General features: G+C 40.8%; 1 protein-coding gene across 3 annotated transcripts in view; it reads left to right on the forward strand.

Annotated features, from left to right (window-relative positions):
• The window catches only part of cntnap1 (contactin associated protein 1), a 22,051-nt gene continuing 4,258 nt past the window's right edge, over positions 1 to 17,793 (forward strand). For 2 of the 3 annotated variants that reach the window (XR_004659510.1, XM_034893108.1), the window contains exons 1-22: positions 1 to 880; positions 5,088 to 5,189; positions 6,023 to 6,216; positions 6,507 to 6,660; positions 6,995 to 7,198; positions 7,555 to 7,739; positions 7,980 to 8,129; positions 8,301 to 8,562; positions 8,817 to 8,966; positions 9,063 to 9,237; positions 9,637 to 9,743; positions 9,858 to 9,980; positions 10,308 to 10,511; positions 10,605 to 10,761; positions 10,852 to 10,979; positions 11,082 to 11,255; positions 11,359 to 11,577; positions 11,681 to 11,920; positions 14,007 to 14,246; positions 14,477 to 14,604; positions 14,791 to 14,884; positions 15,295 to 15,374. Coding sequence is in view for 2 of the 3 variants with exons in the window: in XM_034893108.1 (XP_034748999.1) it covers positions 820 to 880; positions 5,088 to 5,189; positions 6,023 to 6,216; positions 6,507 to 6,660; positions 6,995 to 7,198; positions 7,555 to 7,739; positions 7,980 to 8,129; positions 8,301 to 8,562; positions 8,817 to 8,966; positions 9,063 to 9,237; positions 9,637 to 9,743; positions 9,858 to 9,980; positions 10,308 to 10,511; positions 10,605 to 10,761; positions 10,852 to 10,979; positions 11,082 to 11,255; positions 11,359 to 11,577; positions 11,681 to 11,920; positions 14,007 to 14,246; positions 14,477 to 14,604; positions 14,791 to 14,884; positions 15,295 to 15,374 (3,531 nt within the window). In the remaining variant the exon portion in view is untranslated. Of the gene's footprint in view, positions 881 to 5,087; positions 5,190 to 6,022; positions 6,217 to 6,506; positions 6,661 to 6,994; positions 7,199 to 7,554; positions 7,740 to 7,979; positions 8,130 to 8,300; positions 8,563 to 8,816; positions 8,967 to 9,062; positions 9,238 to 9,636; positions 9,744 to 9,857; positions 9,981 to 10,307; positions 10,512 to 10,604; positions 10,762 to 10,851; positions 10,980 to 11,081; positions 11,256 to 11,358; positions 11,578 to 11,680; positions 11,921 to 14,006; positions 14,247 to 14,476; positions 14,605 to 14,790; positions 14,885 to 15,294; positions 15,526 to 15,612; positions 15,658 to 17,793 lie in introns of all 3 variants that reach the window. The other variant, XM_034893107.1, reaches the window with a different exon arrangement.

The following is a 17,793-nucleotide window of genomic DNA, read 5'->3' on the forward strand; positions in this document are numbered from 1 at the left end:
TAACCTGTTCTTCTCTGGGCATGTTTGTGAATGCACTGGCATGGACAGAGCTCCTGGACAAGGTCAAACAGACAACCTACAAAACTGTGCAGCCTGCTGTGATTGTCATTCTATATAGTCCTCCTGCTGACACAGGATATCAAGGACTTCCATTCTATTTTGAGGTTCAAGTTTAGATGTGCGTTGCTGGAGAGAAAGACTTAAACATCTCCTCACTAGCTCATGCAGTGCACTCTAGTTGGCAGCCACGAAAAGTGTACCAAAGGATAACATGAAGAAGAGGAATACATCGTTGGTGCATTGGTGACATGACCTCATCCTAGATGGAAATTGTTGTTTTTGACCAGTTCCACAAGACTTATTTGGAGCTTTAATAATTGTTTTGGAAAAAATACTTTCGTTCTGCGGTGGACCAACAAAGTTGTTTTTTTTTCCTTCCTCCCTTCCAGTCTCTTCTGCATCCAGACTCCTGCGGAGAGGACGCTGAAGAACCCCACTCCCAACTGGCCTACAAGCTCTCTGCTACTTTACAAATATGTTGAATGATATCATGCAGGAGCCACATCATTACATGAGGTTCATGTGAAAGAAACAATTTTAAGGAAATTAAAGAAGAAGTGCGCGCTCTCGGCCAAGCGCAGCACCAGCATCAGCATCCGATGCGCGTCCCCGACCCGGTAGAGGCTGCCCGAAATCCCGGGAAGAGGAGTTGGATCTGCGCGAGTTAAAGTTGGGCGAAAGGGGGCTGAGAGGATGCTCCAGAACAATCTACGATCCAATTAACATAGCATATGCGGAGAAACGTGTCCTAAGTGAAGGATGACTTGCAAAATACTGAGCATATGCCTCTTATTTTTGGGTTTTCAACATTGCTCATCACGTAAGTCTTGTAAAACAGCAATTGTTCATCTATTATCTTCTGCTAGAATATTATTAAAATAATTCAAAGTGTGTATACATGCCTTATCTGCATATTGTTTAGAGTCTGGTCATATATGCTTTGAAAAAGTTGCATTATAACATTCGTTGATAAATGGAAAATACCACTGTTGGGCAAAATGTAGCCTGAGGTGTTGGGATCGTTGAAGGGCAACAGCACACGTTGTGATAAAATCAGACAGCCTTCAAACATAGATTATTACATTCCACTGCTTGTCTTGGTTTATGTAATTTCAGCAAAGCATTGCTTGGTGGGATCACAGAAAAAAGCAAACCGCGTCGGTCCGGCAGAAGGTGCGCATGGTTGTCCCCATCGCACTGTCTGCATTGCAGTGCTTTCTCCCAGCCAGCACGCAAGTTTATGCACGGTGTGGCACTCGTTTTCTTTGTAGAGCACGTTACTGCTCGGAAGTCTATTTGGTTTCTAATATAATAATCTCCGAATGGCTTTGAACGTGTATGTTGTTGTTGGGTGAAAATCCGCTGAACACCTTTCCAAAGTGGCGGTTGAGAGCGCAGGGCACAGTGTTCTGAGCGGGACCAGCCCACTGCAGTACTTTTTTTTTGGGAAGCCCAAAAATAAATCCCTCCATCTTCCCCACGACGAGCGTGGATTCACCTGGCAGGGAAATCATTACTCACTCTGAGATCAGTGGGCAGTCGTGTGGTGATGCTGTGTTTGGGGCTAAATTGGATTGTGATAGCCTACCTTTCTATCACAGAGCCTGTATGCATACTAATAAGCATTATGTATGATGTCAGTGTCATGATGACCTCACAGGTCTTGACTGTTAATTAACCCCAAACAGCCATTGTATGGGTCAGTAGTTTGTGATATCAGTGGGAGATCAGGGAGGAGGAATGCTTTGTCATTTGACTTCTTATACTCACAACTGTATTTTGGTCCAACACAAGCTTTAGCAGGTTTATAGTTCTGGGTGTAAATGTGGATCCTCTTTACATATGTAATGTGCACTTTTTGGAGCTCTTTCTGTTAAGTTATTGTAGGGAAATAACATTTACTGAAAATAGCTTGCATAGGAGGCCATGCTGCTGTCCTGTCACATGGTAGGCTGGGAGGTACATGGTGTTGAAAGAACTAAAAGTGAATGAACAGCAAAGTCTGCAATTGAGTGGGAGTTCTAAACGTCTTTGGATCACTGAATTCTAACCAGCAAATGGGGGCCTGTGGGTTTAGCTGGTTTTAGAGTCTGCTGGTACTTTTTTGAAGGCCAGGCCGTCTGTATGTCTCCTCTGTGGAAAGGCAAAACCGAGCTCTGCTAGATTAAAATGGAGCCTCAGATCCCAGAGCACAGAGAGCCAGGGTAGGGTGAGGCCAACACTCACTTATTAAGGTGTGTCTTTTATTTAGGAGGCTGTGATGCACGTGCATCAATCTCAAGTTTATGATTTGTGCATTCTGTCAAGCTTTACAGCCTGGGCAGCAGGAGACAGTTTGGTCCATGTGAGGGGAATTGATGTCTCGAAGGAAGCACACGTTGATATGTGTGCACACGCCATTGTTTTGTTCTTTTAGACAGCAAATAAAGCAGTTTGAGATCTGAATTTAAGTCCAAATGCGATTCTGATGTCCTTCATGGTTTGGGTCTTTATCTCTGGCAGTAGTCAGACACCACCCACTGCGTTGCCTGCCTTGGCATGAATGATTTATATAAACCCCTTTAACAGAGCATGCTATACTTTACTACATCTATGTGTTGTTCTGTTGCAGTTTATAGATATATTGTTGGTGGTAATATGCATTCAGTTGACATCAGTGCACATATAGGGTTTGCTGTCTGAATCCTCAGCAGTCATGCATCACAGGCTAGAGACAGGCAGAGGAGGCACCTCTTTGCATGCTGTATGTAACCAGCAGTAATGATGTGTCAGCCTAGACAGACCAGCCCACCCTTACAGCAAACTGATGATTCAGCAAGCATGGTGCTAGAGCTTTACACAACCACACTGTTCCCCACTCCCTAAGTGATGAATAGAGAAAGAGACTACTCTGTGTGGTGCAGAGAAGGGAGGGGGGAAAGCAGGATCACAAGGAGAGGGGTGAAAACCTGGTGACTGGATGTTCTGCATAGGCTTCAGGTACACGCTAGCTACTGCATCACGACAACGCCCACTTCGGGAAAGAGAGACAGAGAGTAAAAGTAAAAACAAATGGCAAGATGATCAGAGACAGTGTGAGGGAATGGGACGCCGTGAGAGCAAGAAAAAGTGGCTGATTTTCAGAGTTGGAATGGAGATTAAAAGATAGAGGACTCAGAGTAAGGGAAACGAAGCATGCGTGGTAGTCTTGTCATGAGGAGGAGCTAAATGGCCTGGGTTAACCTGCTGTAGGCTGGGATGGAGCTGCTCTCCCAATTTAAAGTCAAACTCTCCTCCTACTACTAAATTAAGAATTAAACTAATCAATACACCTTGAGCTATTGGTAGCAATTGAGCTTTCCCTGTGTAACTGCAGCATCACTCTTTTAAATATTTTAGTTTGGAGCAACGCAGAAGAGATCTGTTATCGATCATCTGCAGCATAGCAGGGAATTCTGTATGATAAGGATGGTGAGAAAGCCTCTGAGAGAGGCACTCAGTGGCAGAAAGTCAAGGTCACATTTCACTTGCTCAGCACATTACTGCACCCGAATGTGCAGTGTGTCCTTGCATGACATGTGATAGAACTGGTGCTCATGGGACAAACTCAGTATTACCAGATGAGGCAGAAAATGGTGTATTTGTGCTGTGTCATCACTTACAGATGTTTCACGTGTTTTTTAAGGTCATTTTTGCAGAATTTACTATAATCACTCAGCCTTCTGCTCTTTGACAAAGTTATTTAAAATGTGACTTAATGCAGCACCCTTTCTCATCTTGCTCTCACCTGCAGCCTGCATACTAATTCTACTAACGACATCTGTTTCTAGCACTTTTTAATGCCTTTTCTATCCTTTGCTTCATGACCTTTGTAGTTGTAAGAACACGAATTACAATGCCAGAACTCTTGTTAAGTTAACAACTCCAGAAGTTTAGAGAATATTATACTGATAAGGAAGGAAGAAAAGGAAGGGCAGATTGGAAATACTTCCATTTACCTTATTTTTTATTTTATTTTACAGTGATTGGTCCTGCGCACACTGAGATTAAAAGTAATTTCTTTGTTTCTGCCTACTTTCACATTCAATTAAAACTCAATCCATCTCTAGTTTTTAGCCTATTTATATTATTCTTTTGGGACTGTTAAAGAACACACTTTGGCACTTAAAATTGGCCAGTTTTTCTCTTGCAGCTAGAAGTGAGGGCATCACACATATATCCTCAGCAGTGACACAAGCAAGATTAGGTAGAATTATGGTCAGTTTTAATAGCCGTGGCTTGAGGAGCGAGTCTGATCAGATGGGTGCTGGTCCTATCAGTCCAGTCTCATAACCACATACAGAATAGCAACGCAACATCACAAAGAGACGTTCTCAGTTAGCCTTTGACTTTCCTACGCATGAAACTGCAAGTACTTTTTTCAAGAAATCACACAAGCACGTACACACAGCTACAGTCATGTGACGCAGCACAATTTTTATTCTGCCTCTGCAACACCAAAAAGCACAAGAGAAGACCACGTTTATAATCTTAAGGGGGTGTTGTGTAACCTCATGACATTCACAGTAGTTTATGTCAGAGATAGCGTGCATAATCAGTAGCTGTCAGTCTCATATTTCACCGCTCGTCCCACCCATCCTGTGGAGAAATGAAGATGCAAAGTTGATGCACGCTCAGAGTAGATGTCAGGACAGTTAGATTTATAAGTCTTGGTCCACCACCTTGTAAGCGGGCTATTTAGGAAATTTGTTCGACTGTGAAATATGAATCTGTGACCTCACTATCTGTATACTTTTTCCAGCAGAAATCTAAATGTATTTGTGCTGTGCTTTGAATTTAATTGGATTGATCTGACCACATTTGTATTTCATGTATAATGGAGCATGCAGTAGCCTCTCATTAAACTGCTATTTTTTTTTTTATCAAGCTGCACAGATTTGCCAGTATTTGTTGCCCAACCGTATCACTGTGAAAGTAATGTGTCTAAGCTGCATAACGATGAGGTTTAATAACTCCTGACCTTGGTGTCATCCTGATTTTCACTGCAGGAGAATGCGTTGATCCACTGATCTCTGGGCTTTATGCCTCTTCCTTCCTGGCCTCCTCCAGATACAACTTTCTTTACTCTGCCAATTTTGCCAAATTGTATGGTAAGTAATGTTGAGATCATCCATGTTTTTAAAACATTCATTTTACAGACTTTTCTCATGGCAGTTTTTACTAATCTAACTAATATAACAAGTTGGGTGCATTTCGGTGTGCAGGCACATTAATGTTATTAGTTCCACCTGTGTTTTACAGTTCTAATGCCCATCGTAACAAAGGGTATTCACATGGGGGCAAAAAACAACAACTTCCAGATACTGCAGTATCCGTATGCCACCGGTGGAGACTACTTAAACTCTTTAGGGATCCTAAACATTATGTAATAATAATGTATACTTTATTAATCCCGCTAAGGGAAATTCCAATTACACAATTGTTTTTACAAACATTACACACAGGCCTGAATTACACACACATGCTCAGTACCTTTACATGCACTAAATGGAGATATGTCAGAGTGAGGGTGCATATAATCTACTGTCACTGTAGAACAGAAATAAGGACCTCAGATTACAAAAACTAGCAATTGAAGGAACAATCAGAGAGACTGTGGGAATTTTCTTATGAGCCAACAGATAGAGGCCTACAGTATGAGTAATTGGCTACAATTAGCTAAAAAAGTTAGTTGTATATAGGGTCTAAACTGCAAAATACTAAAGGCTTGTCCAATCCCAGACAAACAAACAAACAATACAGTAGTTGAACTATACCAGCTCATTCAAGTTCTCCACCCCAAATTTAACAGAAGTTTCAAATGGCTGCCATAAATTACAAATTCAGTTGATATCACAATTGTTTTGGACATGATTTCATCCCAGTCAAACTGTGTCTGTGACCCCTCTAGTCAAACAATCCTCTTTCTCCTCCTCCGCCTCAGGCAGCAGTGGCTGGTCCCCATCCCCCAGGGACAGACAGCCATGGCTGCAAGTAAACCTGGGCAGGAAATATCGACTGGTGGCCATTGCCACCCAGGGGACATTTAATTCATATGACTGGATCACCAAGTACACACTGCTCTATGGAGACCGACCAGACTCCTGGACACCGTACATCATGGATGGAGGAAACTCTGTAGGTGTCACTGATACCGGCTGATTTAGGTGGGATGAGGGCCATAACAGGGATGAGGCTAGGAGTATAGTCAAATGTAATCTTTACAGACGATTCTCCAGTAAATGGGTGTTCTATTAAATTTATTGTCACTGGCACTGAAACAAAGACAGCACAGCATATTCTCGCTTTCAACACTGACAAAGCTAATCTCATCATCAGTTCATTCTCCAGTCCTATAATAAGGCCATAACACCATTGCAGTGTCTCAATAACTCTTTTCCCTATTTCTCGCCTTCATTTGTTTGCAGACGCTGCCTGCAAACTGGAATTATTATCAGATAAAGAGGAATGTCTTCCATTACGCGTTTACTGCTAAACACATACGCCTGCTGCCTCTGGCGTGGAACACAGAGAATGGAGGGAAGATCGGTGTGAGGCTGGAGCTGTTTGGCTGCCCTTATGGTAAAACTGACTGATGGACTCTCGGATTCACATCCAGGGAAATTCTACAATCCTATTGCTTAATCATTTAATAATGTGTCATTAAATCTAAATATGCTACAATTTGTGCTTAGTTAATAGATGACTAAGCGCAGTATTACTTGATTCATGGTCAGGAATATCAAACTCTAGCTGAATGCAAACCCATCTGACGAGTTCCAGGAAATGTGCCATGCAGAATTCACCAAGATAATCTTTACAACTCTCAAAAAATGCTACATTAGATTTAATCCTGAAATGCATGTCACATCCTCTGTAGGGATTTTAGAATTATATTTTGAAACTTTGTCTGCAGATTCTTATGTGCTACAGTACAACGGGGACGACTCAGTGGTCTACATGTACCCAGAGAAGAGGTCTCGTACACTGCAAGACCATATCGCCATAAACTTTAAGACTCTGGAGCAGGATGGTCTGCTGTTACACAGTGAAGGGATTCAAGGAGACCTGTTCACCTTGGAGCTGAAGAGAGGCCGCCTTTACCTGCACATCAGCCTAGGTACAGCCTGAGTTGTTTGTTAAATAAATAAATATAGATTAATATAGTTGACATTGTTTTTATTAGGCCTACAGGGGCACCCCATAAAGTGGAAATTTCCGGAAAGGATCATGTGGTAGAGTCATGGGTGAATAAAATATTGGCATTTGTGACCATAGCATTCGTCTCATAAAGAAATGGGCTTTTCTCAATACTGACAAAAAGCTGAGTGTTCTGGGGTTAGAGATAGTAATATTGCTGGTTAGATTGTTGGCTGGAGACCTGCCGCTTAGCATTTTCTCGCATTGTTACATTACTTAGAGCTGATTTGAGCTGACTGGTTTTCATGTTTAATCCCCCTGTCCTTTGTTTTTCAGGAAGCAGTGTAATACACAAAGTTGATGGCCGAACTACACTAACTGCTGGCAGCCTTCTTGATAATCTACACTGGCACTATGTCACCATCAAGCGCTATGGTCGACAGGTGAACTTCACAGTGGACAGTCACACAGTCACAGCCATCTGCAAAGGAGAGTTTACACACCTGGATCTGGATACGCAGGTACTTCATATGTATTTGTATTACAAGATAAAATTTAAACTGAAAGCTGTGATAATTAAAGGAAAAGATTACTTAGCTGTATGCTGAATACATTCCCTGATGCTTCTTATGAGGATACTTCCAAATGCATTTCACTTACAACTTGAAGGCAACTTCTAAACTATGTATTTAAAATATTCATTTATGCCTTGATTTTCTGGTAAATAATGATGACTGAGGGCCTTCATACCCTTCTCCTAGTTGTATGTAGGAGGTGTCATAGAGCAAAATATGCCTCACCTGCCCAGTACACCAAATTTCCGGGGCTGTCTGGAGAATGTCTTCATCAATGGCATCAACATCATTGACAAGGCTCAGAGAGATGAACCTGACATCCGAATCCCACGAAAGGTAGGGCTTTATACAAACCATTATACTGCATTCTAGTACACTGTTACTGATGGTCACCATCCATTGTTATTAAACAACATAACTTTATCTGTGCCATGCTGAAAATACAATAACAATCATTGGAAATGTTTTCACCATAACTGAGGTCTGATTTCTCTTTCTTCCCTTCAGAAAAAGATGCATTATGCCTGCAGGGACATTCTGCTCAAACCAATGACTTTTGCTGGGCCCAACAACTACCTGCAGGTGCCAGGCTTCTTTAGGAGGCCACGTATGTTTGTGAAGTTTAAGTTTCGCTCATGGGACTACACAGGGCTGCTAATGTTCACACGATTTGCTGATGACCTTGGTGCCCTTGAGCTGGGCCTAAGTGAGGGACAGATCAACGTCACTATATTCCAGCCTGGGAAGAAGAAACTCCAGTTTGCTGCAGGTGGGCTCATGCAGATTTTTTAACATATGATGCCAAATGCTTCAGGTTATTTACAGTTCGCTAACCACCACCCCTTAGTTAGTGTTGCTATGCCTGTCAATCTTTTCCTTCACATGCAGTTATGGTGATATAGGTGGCAGATTTACTACAAGAAATTCATAATCTTTATTGAAGCAATGGGTGCATCTGATCTCTATACTGAAACTGATTGTAGAAACATACAGTAGCATGACAGGCATTTCTCCAATCTCTAGGATACCGGCTAAATGATGGTTACTGGCATTCAGTGGATTTGGCAGCCAGAGACAGCCTGCTGACGCTCACAATTGATGAGGAGGAAGGCTCTCCACTAAAGATCACCAACCCTTTCACAATTCGGACGGGAGACCGCTACTTTTTTGGAGGTGAAGGGAGGACTTAAAACAATTGCTGAGAACTCCTGAATTCAACTATTACAAATCTGTGCTGTCCAATTCATACATTTACTTTCCTGCGCTCAGGTTGTCCAAAAACCAATAACACAATAAGGAAGTGCGAGACTAAGCTGAACCGCTTTCATGGTTGCATGCAACATATCTTCATTGACAACGAACAGCTTGATATTGACATTATTCTGCAACGACAATGGGGGCGCTATGCTGAGCTGTTGTTGGGCACCTGTGGCATCACTGACAGGTAGGAAATATCACCTAACTTACAATATGTAGCATAAAATGTATCATTTCAGTAATATAAGTGTAATTGCATGAGGAAACAGACAAAACAATCTTATTGTGTTATTTGACTTGTAAAGTTGCACATTATGTATACTTATCAAACTATAAAATACACACATTCCCATAATGATTCATTTTCAGAACTATAGGAATTATTGTCTTAGCTCTTTTATGGTGTTGTCAAGTAATGTGATCTCATTAAAAATGTTTGTGAAACATCTGGCACTGACTTGTTAGTCATTAGAGTGATGTCATCATCTCATAGTAAAGTTCACTTCCTATACCACACAAAAAGAAACAACAAACAGAGAAAATTGAGAAAGAAAGAAAATGACACACTAAACATTTTTGTTTATAGATGCAATCCAAATCCATGTGAACATGAAGGCAGATGCATCCAGTCCTGGGATGACTTTATCTGTCTGTGTGAGAACACAGGCTATAAAGGAGAAGTGTGTCACATGTGTAAGTGCTGGCTGACGATGCTATCACTGTAATAAGTATCTCTTTAGATTACATTTGACCCGTACTATATTTTGTCCTAATAATAACAAATTGATCATCTCCCTTCTCGAACAGCGGTTTATAAAGAGTCATGCGAGGCTTACAGACTCAGTGGCAAGTATTGGTCTGGAAACTACACCATCGATCCTGATCTCAGTGGACCGCTGAAACCATTTCAAGTGTACTGCAAAATGAAATGTAAGTAATCCTTGTCACTTATAAAAAAACAGCTTTATTAGCACTGTGTTCAGTGTTTGCTCGATCCTATTTGGGTTCTTAATGAAAAGTCGGGGGGTCAGGTTATTGTGTTCCTGTTATGAGAAATGTGTACTGAAATGTCATCGGATATTAAAAGAGTTTGAAAAACAAGATAGGTCTAGCTGTTGTGGGTGTTAGCAAAATGTGCATTTTCTATTTCTAACCTTTCTGTTCACAGTCTTATAAGAAAGCCAATTGCTTTTCATTCTTCCTAGATTAATATTCCCTCCTTCATTTAATCACTATGATGACCTATATCTGTCACAGCATATAAAGCTTGGACAGTGATTCTGAATGACCGTGTGGACGGTACCAAGGTGACTGGAAGTTCCATAGACCGGCCGTATATAGGAGATGTCAACTACTGGAACGCCTCCTGGGATGAAGTCACTGCTCTAGCCAACACCTCCGTGTACTGTGAGCAGTGGATCGACTACTCCTGCTACAAATCCCGTCTACTCAACACCCCCAGTAAGTGGGAGTAGTCCGCTTATTAATTTGCTTGTGTGATCATGGAAAACAAGAACAATAGTAAACTAACACACCATTACTTTCTCAAAATAGATGGAAGACCTTTTGGTTACTGGATTGGTCGTAACAATGAGAGTCACTATTACTGGGGTGGAACGTTCAGAGAGGTCCAAATGTGTGGCTGCGCTATCAACCAAACTTGCACCGATCCCAAGTTTCAATGTAACTGTGATGCTGACTACAGACAATGGTGAGCAAGGGGTACTGTACATGGTGCAGGTTTAGCTTTCATCTGTGACACTGACGATGAAATCTTTACATCTCCACTGTGGCTTTTCAGGTACTCCGATAAGGGCTACTTGGACTTTAGAGACCATCTGCCTGTGAAGAAGGTGGTAGTTGGGGACACCAACAGGACTGGCTCAGAAGCACAATTTACCGTTGGGCCCCTCCGCTGCCACGGCGACAGTAAGCTTAAATATTATTGGTTGTGCTCACACAGTGATGTTCAGCTTTGCTGAAGACTTGAGACTTGTTTTTGTTGTTGTTCAATTTCAATTTTTTTCACAGGAAACATCTGGAACACCATAGCCTTCACCAAGCCCACCTACATAACCTTCCCCACCTTCAGGCCAGGCACCAGCGCTGATATCTCCTTCCATTTCAAAACCTATCGTGACCATGGCGTCTTCTTGGAGAACTCTGATGACCAACTTCGAAACTTCATACGAATAGAGCTGAATAGTGAGTGGATCTGCTATCAGGGAGCTATTCACCTAATTAAACTGAAAGATGCATCTAATAATTACTGCAATTTTTTGTTTCTATGTCTTCTTTTCTCATTCAGCCACCCACAACCTTGCGTTTATATTTATGGTTGGTGATGGCATCCTTAATGTGACTCTACGCTCACCGGTGCCACTTAATGACAACGAGTGGCACTTTGTTCAAGCTGAGCTTAACGTGAAGCTGGCCCGCATCAAGGTTGATTATCAGCCGTGGGCTGTCACACGTTTTCCAGGTCAGACTTTTGTCACCATGAAGTTTACTCATCCTGTCCTAGTAGGTAGGTTGCCTGAGCTGAACATGACATACAGTGCACTTAATGTATCCTCTTTAAACATTGATAAAATATGAATAACCACTGATAAAAGTATTCTGTGTATTAGGTGCAGCCAACCGCACCCTGAGACCTTTCTTGGGGTGTCTTCGAGGGTTGCGGATGAACGGCGTTCCTCTTGATTTAGAGGGGAAAGTAAATGAAGAACAGGGTATAAGAAGGAACTGTACTGGAGAATGTCTCAATGCTACCATACCATGCCGAAACGGCGGCCAGTGTATTGAAGGCTATGCTTGCTACACTTGTGACTGTAACAACACAGCTTTTGATGGTTTCTACTGCCATAAAGGTGAGTTTTACTGTTATTCCGATTTACTTGACTGCGCTTACAGCGCTGCTCCACCACTGTGATTGACTAAACAACAACTTTGAAACTGAAAAACACTAAAATGCAACTTCAAATGTTTAAATTCCATGACTTATTGAATTTATTATTATAGTACTTTTTTTAGGAAATTGTTCATGACTAATATTTTTAGAACATATTTAAAGAAATCTCCTGTACCCCCTGCAATACTCCAAAGTACCCCCATTTGAGAAACACTGTAGTATACAAATCTAGTTTACAGTTAGTTACATTAGTTATGACCTGATAAGAAAATGCTAAGTACACATAAACAATTCTTTCTGGAATCATGTTGTCCAAAATAAGCATGTTAAGTTAAAGCTTTAGTGCGTAACTTTTTTATATTTTGAGAACGTACATTCAAGCCATCGCCAAATGATTTGAAAGCTAAATAAGACCATCAGCTCCACAAAACTCTCTCTGTAATTCTCATCGAAATTGAGTGAAGATAATTACCTCTTGTGACGAGTCCATCATGCATCTTTAATCCTCTGTGTCCTTGTTGGTTAATAGCAACTGCATTAAGGAGGGGTGGCGGGTGGGGCGCTTTCACGGAAGGCTTGTATCATTTGGACGCTCAACAAGTTTTGTTACTAAGAATTTTTCACGGGGGGAGACTAAAACTACTAGCCTGAAGTCATCCTACTCAGATTCTGGCCAGAATATGAATCTGATACTGCTCCATTGGGCTGTGATTAAGGGGCGTGTTTCAACCGAAAATGACTCTGCACTCAATTGGATAGACCTACAACCAATCAGAGCAACGGAGTATGGGAAGTATGTTGAGCAACACATAGTTGTCAACAGATCTCAACTGCTAGCTACTGCTTATGTTAGCTACTAGTTTGGAAAACGCTAATGTTTGAATTGTTATTAATCGACATTACAGGCTTTACAGCATTCGTACATCCTTCGGATGTATCATAAAATAATACCATAGCATATACAACACATGGTGAATTACAATCATTTACAAGCAATCCATAGCTGCAGGATCTTGAGAGAACCATCATATGAGCATGGGTGGGGCAATCCAACTGGCCTGCTCGCGTTCACCATTACATTGCCGTTCATCATCTTTCCATCATCGTATAAAGCCTGACCTGACAAGTTGATTGGTCCTAGCAGCTCTTGTTTGAGCATAGTTGCTCCACAAGTTCCCAAACCTCAAATGTGGGTGGGCTGAATTCAGCTGGCATCCAGGATAAGAAACTACGCACTGTTTACATGCAAATAAAAATTACAAATGTCAACCATAAGGCCACTAATATATACTATATTCTATAATAAAATGAAGGAAGCTACACTTCATATAGAATATTGTGTTTCCTTTATGACAATTTGACTCCAAAAGCAATTTATCCAACAAACACGCTCCAATCTAACATAGCTCCGTATCAAAGTTTTGCATAGCATTTTCAAATACACTGCACTTGTACAGAAAATGTACTCACCTGAAGTAGATGCCTGATTTTCAGTCTGTGTGCATTCAAGCATAACTTATACTGTGAAACCATCCATCCTTCACCCTGGGTCTCAGTCATGGTGCATCAATAAATGTAAATAAACATAAATACTGAATCAACCATGCAAAACTAAAACCCAGATAACACAAATGCACACCAAAACCCTCATCGGAAAATTATTAAAACACACTTTAACTGGGAAGGAAACCATTCAGAATTTGTTATTCCCATAAGCCTTTGCATCGCTTCAGCTCAAAACAGTTTAAATGACCCCACCCCTCCCATACAGAAACTTAACATCCTTAGTTATGTCTGCTTAACATAATTTGTGGACTGCATACATAGGGTGATTATTACAAACAACTAATGTGAATTAGTAATGAATATGGGTTTTAACTAAACATGGAAGAATAGTGACCACTAAAAAGTTACATGATTATAAATTAATCTGGGATTACAGTGTACATGTTTAACTAGAGCCCTGATAAAACCTTCACACATAGCAACTGGCATCATCAGTACTTTGCAACAGATATCTAATTCCACAATGTTCTTTTCTGAAGACATTGGAGCACACTTTGAGATTGGCTCGTGGCTGAGATACAACATACGAAAGAAGCCTATATCAGACGAAGCAGCATGGGCCAACTGGATTGACCCGCATTACGACAACTTCAGCCTGGGCTACAATGACACAGCAGATGACATAGAGTTCAGTTTCAGTACCGTTCACACGCCAGCTGTGTTGCTCTACATCAGCTCCTTTGTCCAAGATTACATTGCTATCATCCTCAAGACTGACGGTAGGAGAAGCTGAGAATTGTTGTCTGAGAACCGTTGTATGAATGTTGTCTGAGAATGTACATTTTTTTAAAAGTAGGATCACATATGTAGGGCAGCAGCTTGATTTCATTCACAGATTATAGACTCTCACAAAACTACCTCAGGAGTTTATGTAGGCCTAATGCCTAATACAGTTTTTTATCAAAAGACTAGATGGTGTTAATGTCTTTTGTTTCCTTTCTTGCTATAGGTAGTGTGGATCTGAGGTATAAGCTGGGGCTCATAACACACAAGTACCAGTTGACTCATCGAAACCTGGCGGATGGATACCCGCACTATGTCAACATAACCAGACACAACAGAACCATCAAAACACAGGTTCATGCCACTACTGCTGTCACTGTGTCAATCCTGATCTGTGGTTTATGGTTCTAAGAAATTATATATTATTCCTGGAAAAATCCCAAACTGTTGTGCACCCACCTTAGCTAAACATAAAGACTGGAAAAGGGAAAACAGCTAGCGTTGCTCTTAAGGTAACAAAACCCTTGATTTTGCCCACAGGTCGACTACATGGAGCCCATAGTTGAAAAGATAACCTTAGTGGAGGACGCCAGATTTGACTCTCCAAAGTCCATGTTCCTGGGCAGAGTAATGGGTAAATATCTAATTTGGAGGGTGGAGGTGTGGCCTCAACCAACTGCAACTTTGTTTATTTGAAAGCCATGATGTCTCTCTCTCTCTCTCATGGGTGGGCCATATTCTGTTGGCGGGCAAATCAGAGAAAAGGGAGGTAACCTTCTGGCTTATGACCTCATAAGGAGCAAGGTTCTAGATCAGCCCTTCTGAGCTTTCATTTTCTCAGAGGCAGAGCAGGATACCCAGGGCTCGGTTTACACCCATCACCATTACTAGCCACTGGGGGACCATATGCAGGCTGTGGAAATACATATTAATGTTAAAAATCCTCATAAAGTGAAATTGTCATGCCATGGGACCTATAATACATTCATTATTTTAAGTAGTGGAACTGTATTTATGTTTAATTGTTTTCATCTGCTCTTTCAGAGGTTGGTGACATTGACTATGAGATCCAGAGGCATAACGCTCCCGGCTTCATAGGCTGTATATCTGGGGTAAGATACAATGTCTACGCCCCTTTAAAGGCCCTATTCCGTCCAAATGAAACAAACCCTCCAGTTACAACACAAGGTTACGTGTCTGAGTCCAACTGTGGTGCCTTCCCTCCTATCCTGGGCTATGTACCATGGGAAGTAGACCCCTGGTTCACCACCATAGGTGAGTTTATTTGTCCCACAATGCATCAGTAAAAAAAAGACTGTTATTTTGTGTTCATCTACTTATTTGTGTACCTCTCTCTTTCAGAATATTTTTATATCCATGATGACCTAGGCCTGTTTTGGATAACAGGTATAATTATTTATTTTTCTACTCTTTAAAACTCTCTGATGAGATATTGTCCTGTCCACACAAATACGGCATATCTGCCTTGTTACTGAATTGCTGCAATTAAATAATAAGGTGGCCGTTTCCCTCCCTCATTTCAGTTTTACTTCCAGATGACACAAATCAGCAGTTTAAAATTTTCATTTATTCTTTTCCTTAAATCCTCTAATCCGTAATTAGAGCAGGGTTGTCAGCGTGTGCTTTTGAGTATTTTTTCAAAGATCTGACTTCAGTCTCAAATGTATTATATCTGGGACAAAATAAAATAAAAAAAACATACAAAAAGGCAGACAGTATTAGGGTTGCTGATATGCACGACTTAAATCTACACTCGACTCACACCGGGCAGTGACAAATGCTATGAGACAGTTAGTACTGTTAGTAAATGTTTCATCATAGATATTATGTGAATTCACCCTGATGTAATTCATCATTTTGATATCAAACAATAGAGTGAATAAATATTTATATATGTAAAAATAACACAATTTGTATCTGTCACACAGAAATGAGGACATTGAAACAAAAGTGTGAAACTGAGCCTATATATATATATATATATATATATATATATATATATATATATATATATATATATATATATATATATATATATATATATGGATTTCTGAAAACATCAATATTTAATGTACTTTTGTTAACCTATTTAATCCCCCATAACTCACCCTGTTACAAGAGAAGTGGTGAGACCAGATGAGAGGTTTTCAGTACAGTATTACAGATGACAGACAAAATTAGAGCAGGTCTCCCTGATGGGCAGGAGGGGCTGGAGTCTCAGGATTAAACTCCATCCCTGTCTGAGAACTTCACCGGATCAACTATATTTAGTCTGCACTGGCACAGCTTACTATTCATCATTGATAGATGCTTCAGTTCCACAGATCATTCGGATTTAGAGGTATTATGCTAATGCAGTACATCAGCATGTCATTAAAGATTGGTGCTCCTTTAAATCGTTCCAACAATGAACCCCCACCCCCGGTCATCAGACATCATCCTTGTCTGACATACTGCTCAGAATATAATGGTTATGACTTAGAAATTGCACCACTTGTTTTAAATGTACTTGATAAAACAAAACTGCTGGTCATTATTGGTCAACAAAGTCATTTGAAACGATATTAAAGACGTGTATTTCCTTAATTTGGCCTGATGTAACATCACTTTGAATACAATTCTTGCTTTTTTGGCTTTTCTAAGCTGTGTGTTGGGTGCTGTAAATATTTTCAACAGCACTGAGCCATTCTCTATATCCATTTATTAAGTGTATGACCCTGAGGGACTGAGGCCTTTCCCAGCATGCATTGGCAGAAAGGCTGAGAGACGCTGTCGGCATTTGGCCAGTCCATTACACAGTGAACACACTGACTGAAAAACAAACACACTCCTACAGGCAATTTAGTATCTCCAGTTCAGCTGACCTGCATATCTTAGGACTGTGACAGGAAACTCAAGCAAACGCAAGGGCAAACATTAGAGTGCTCATATTATACTTTTTGGCCTTTTTTTCTTTCCTTTTTTGTGTTATAAATGTTTTTTTGTCCTAAAGTCCACCCGAAAGCTACTTACCATCTCAAACAGGAAACCCTGTTCACAAACTGCTCCAAAGAGCTCTATTGCATGCCAGCTTTACTTCTGCGACGAACATGCGTCACTTTGTGACACGCTATCATGCCCGCCTAGATGCTAGCATGGCATGCTCTCATTCTCTGCTTCTGACTGGCTAGCAGTCGTAACCTAGCTACTGCACGTGTGCGACTCCCAACAAAGATGGTACAGAAGTGAGATGCCTAACTCGGTAGCTAAAACAGAGAGCTCACCACACAGGTTGAAAACAAAACCTGCATCAATGTGCAGTACAACAAAAAACATGTAAACCTATTCTGATATAACCTCTAAATACAATTATAAACCTGAAAATGAGCAAACCGGTAATATAAGCACTTTACACGTACACAAGCGCTGAAGTCTGAAACTTTAGTTGTGATCTAAAAGCTTGTTAATTAAGTTAATTAAAAACAAGTGACCACATTATGAATCTAACAGTCATTTTTGAAGCTGACTTCCCCTTTGACAATC

The sequence above is a fragment of the Etheostoma cragini genome, chromosome 15 (assembly GCF_013103735.1).
Source record: "Etheostoma cragini isolate CJK2018 chromosome 15, CSU_Ecrag_1.0, whole genome shotgun sequence".
NCBI classification, from domain to species: domain Eukaryota; kingdom Metazoa; phylum Chordata; class Actinopteri; order Perciformes; family Percidae; genus Etheostoma; species Etheostoma cragini.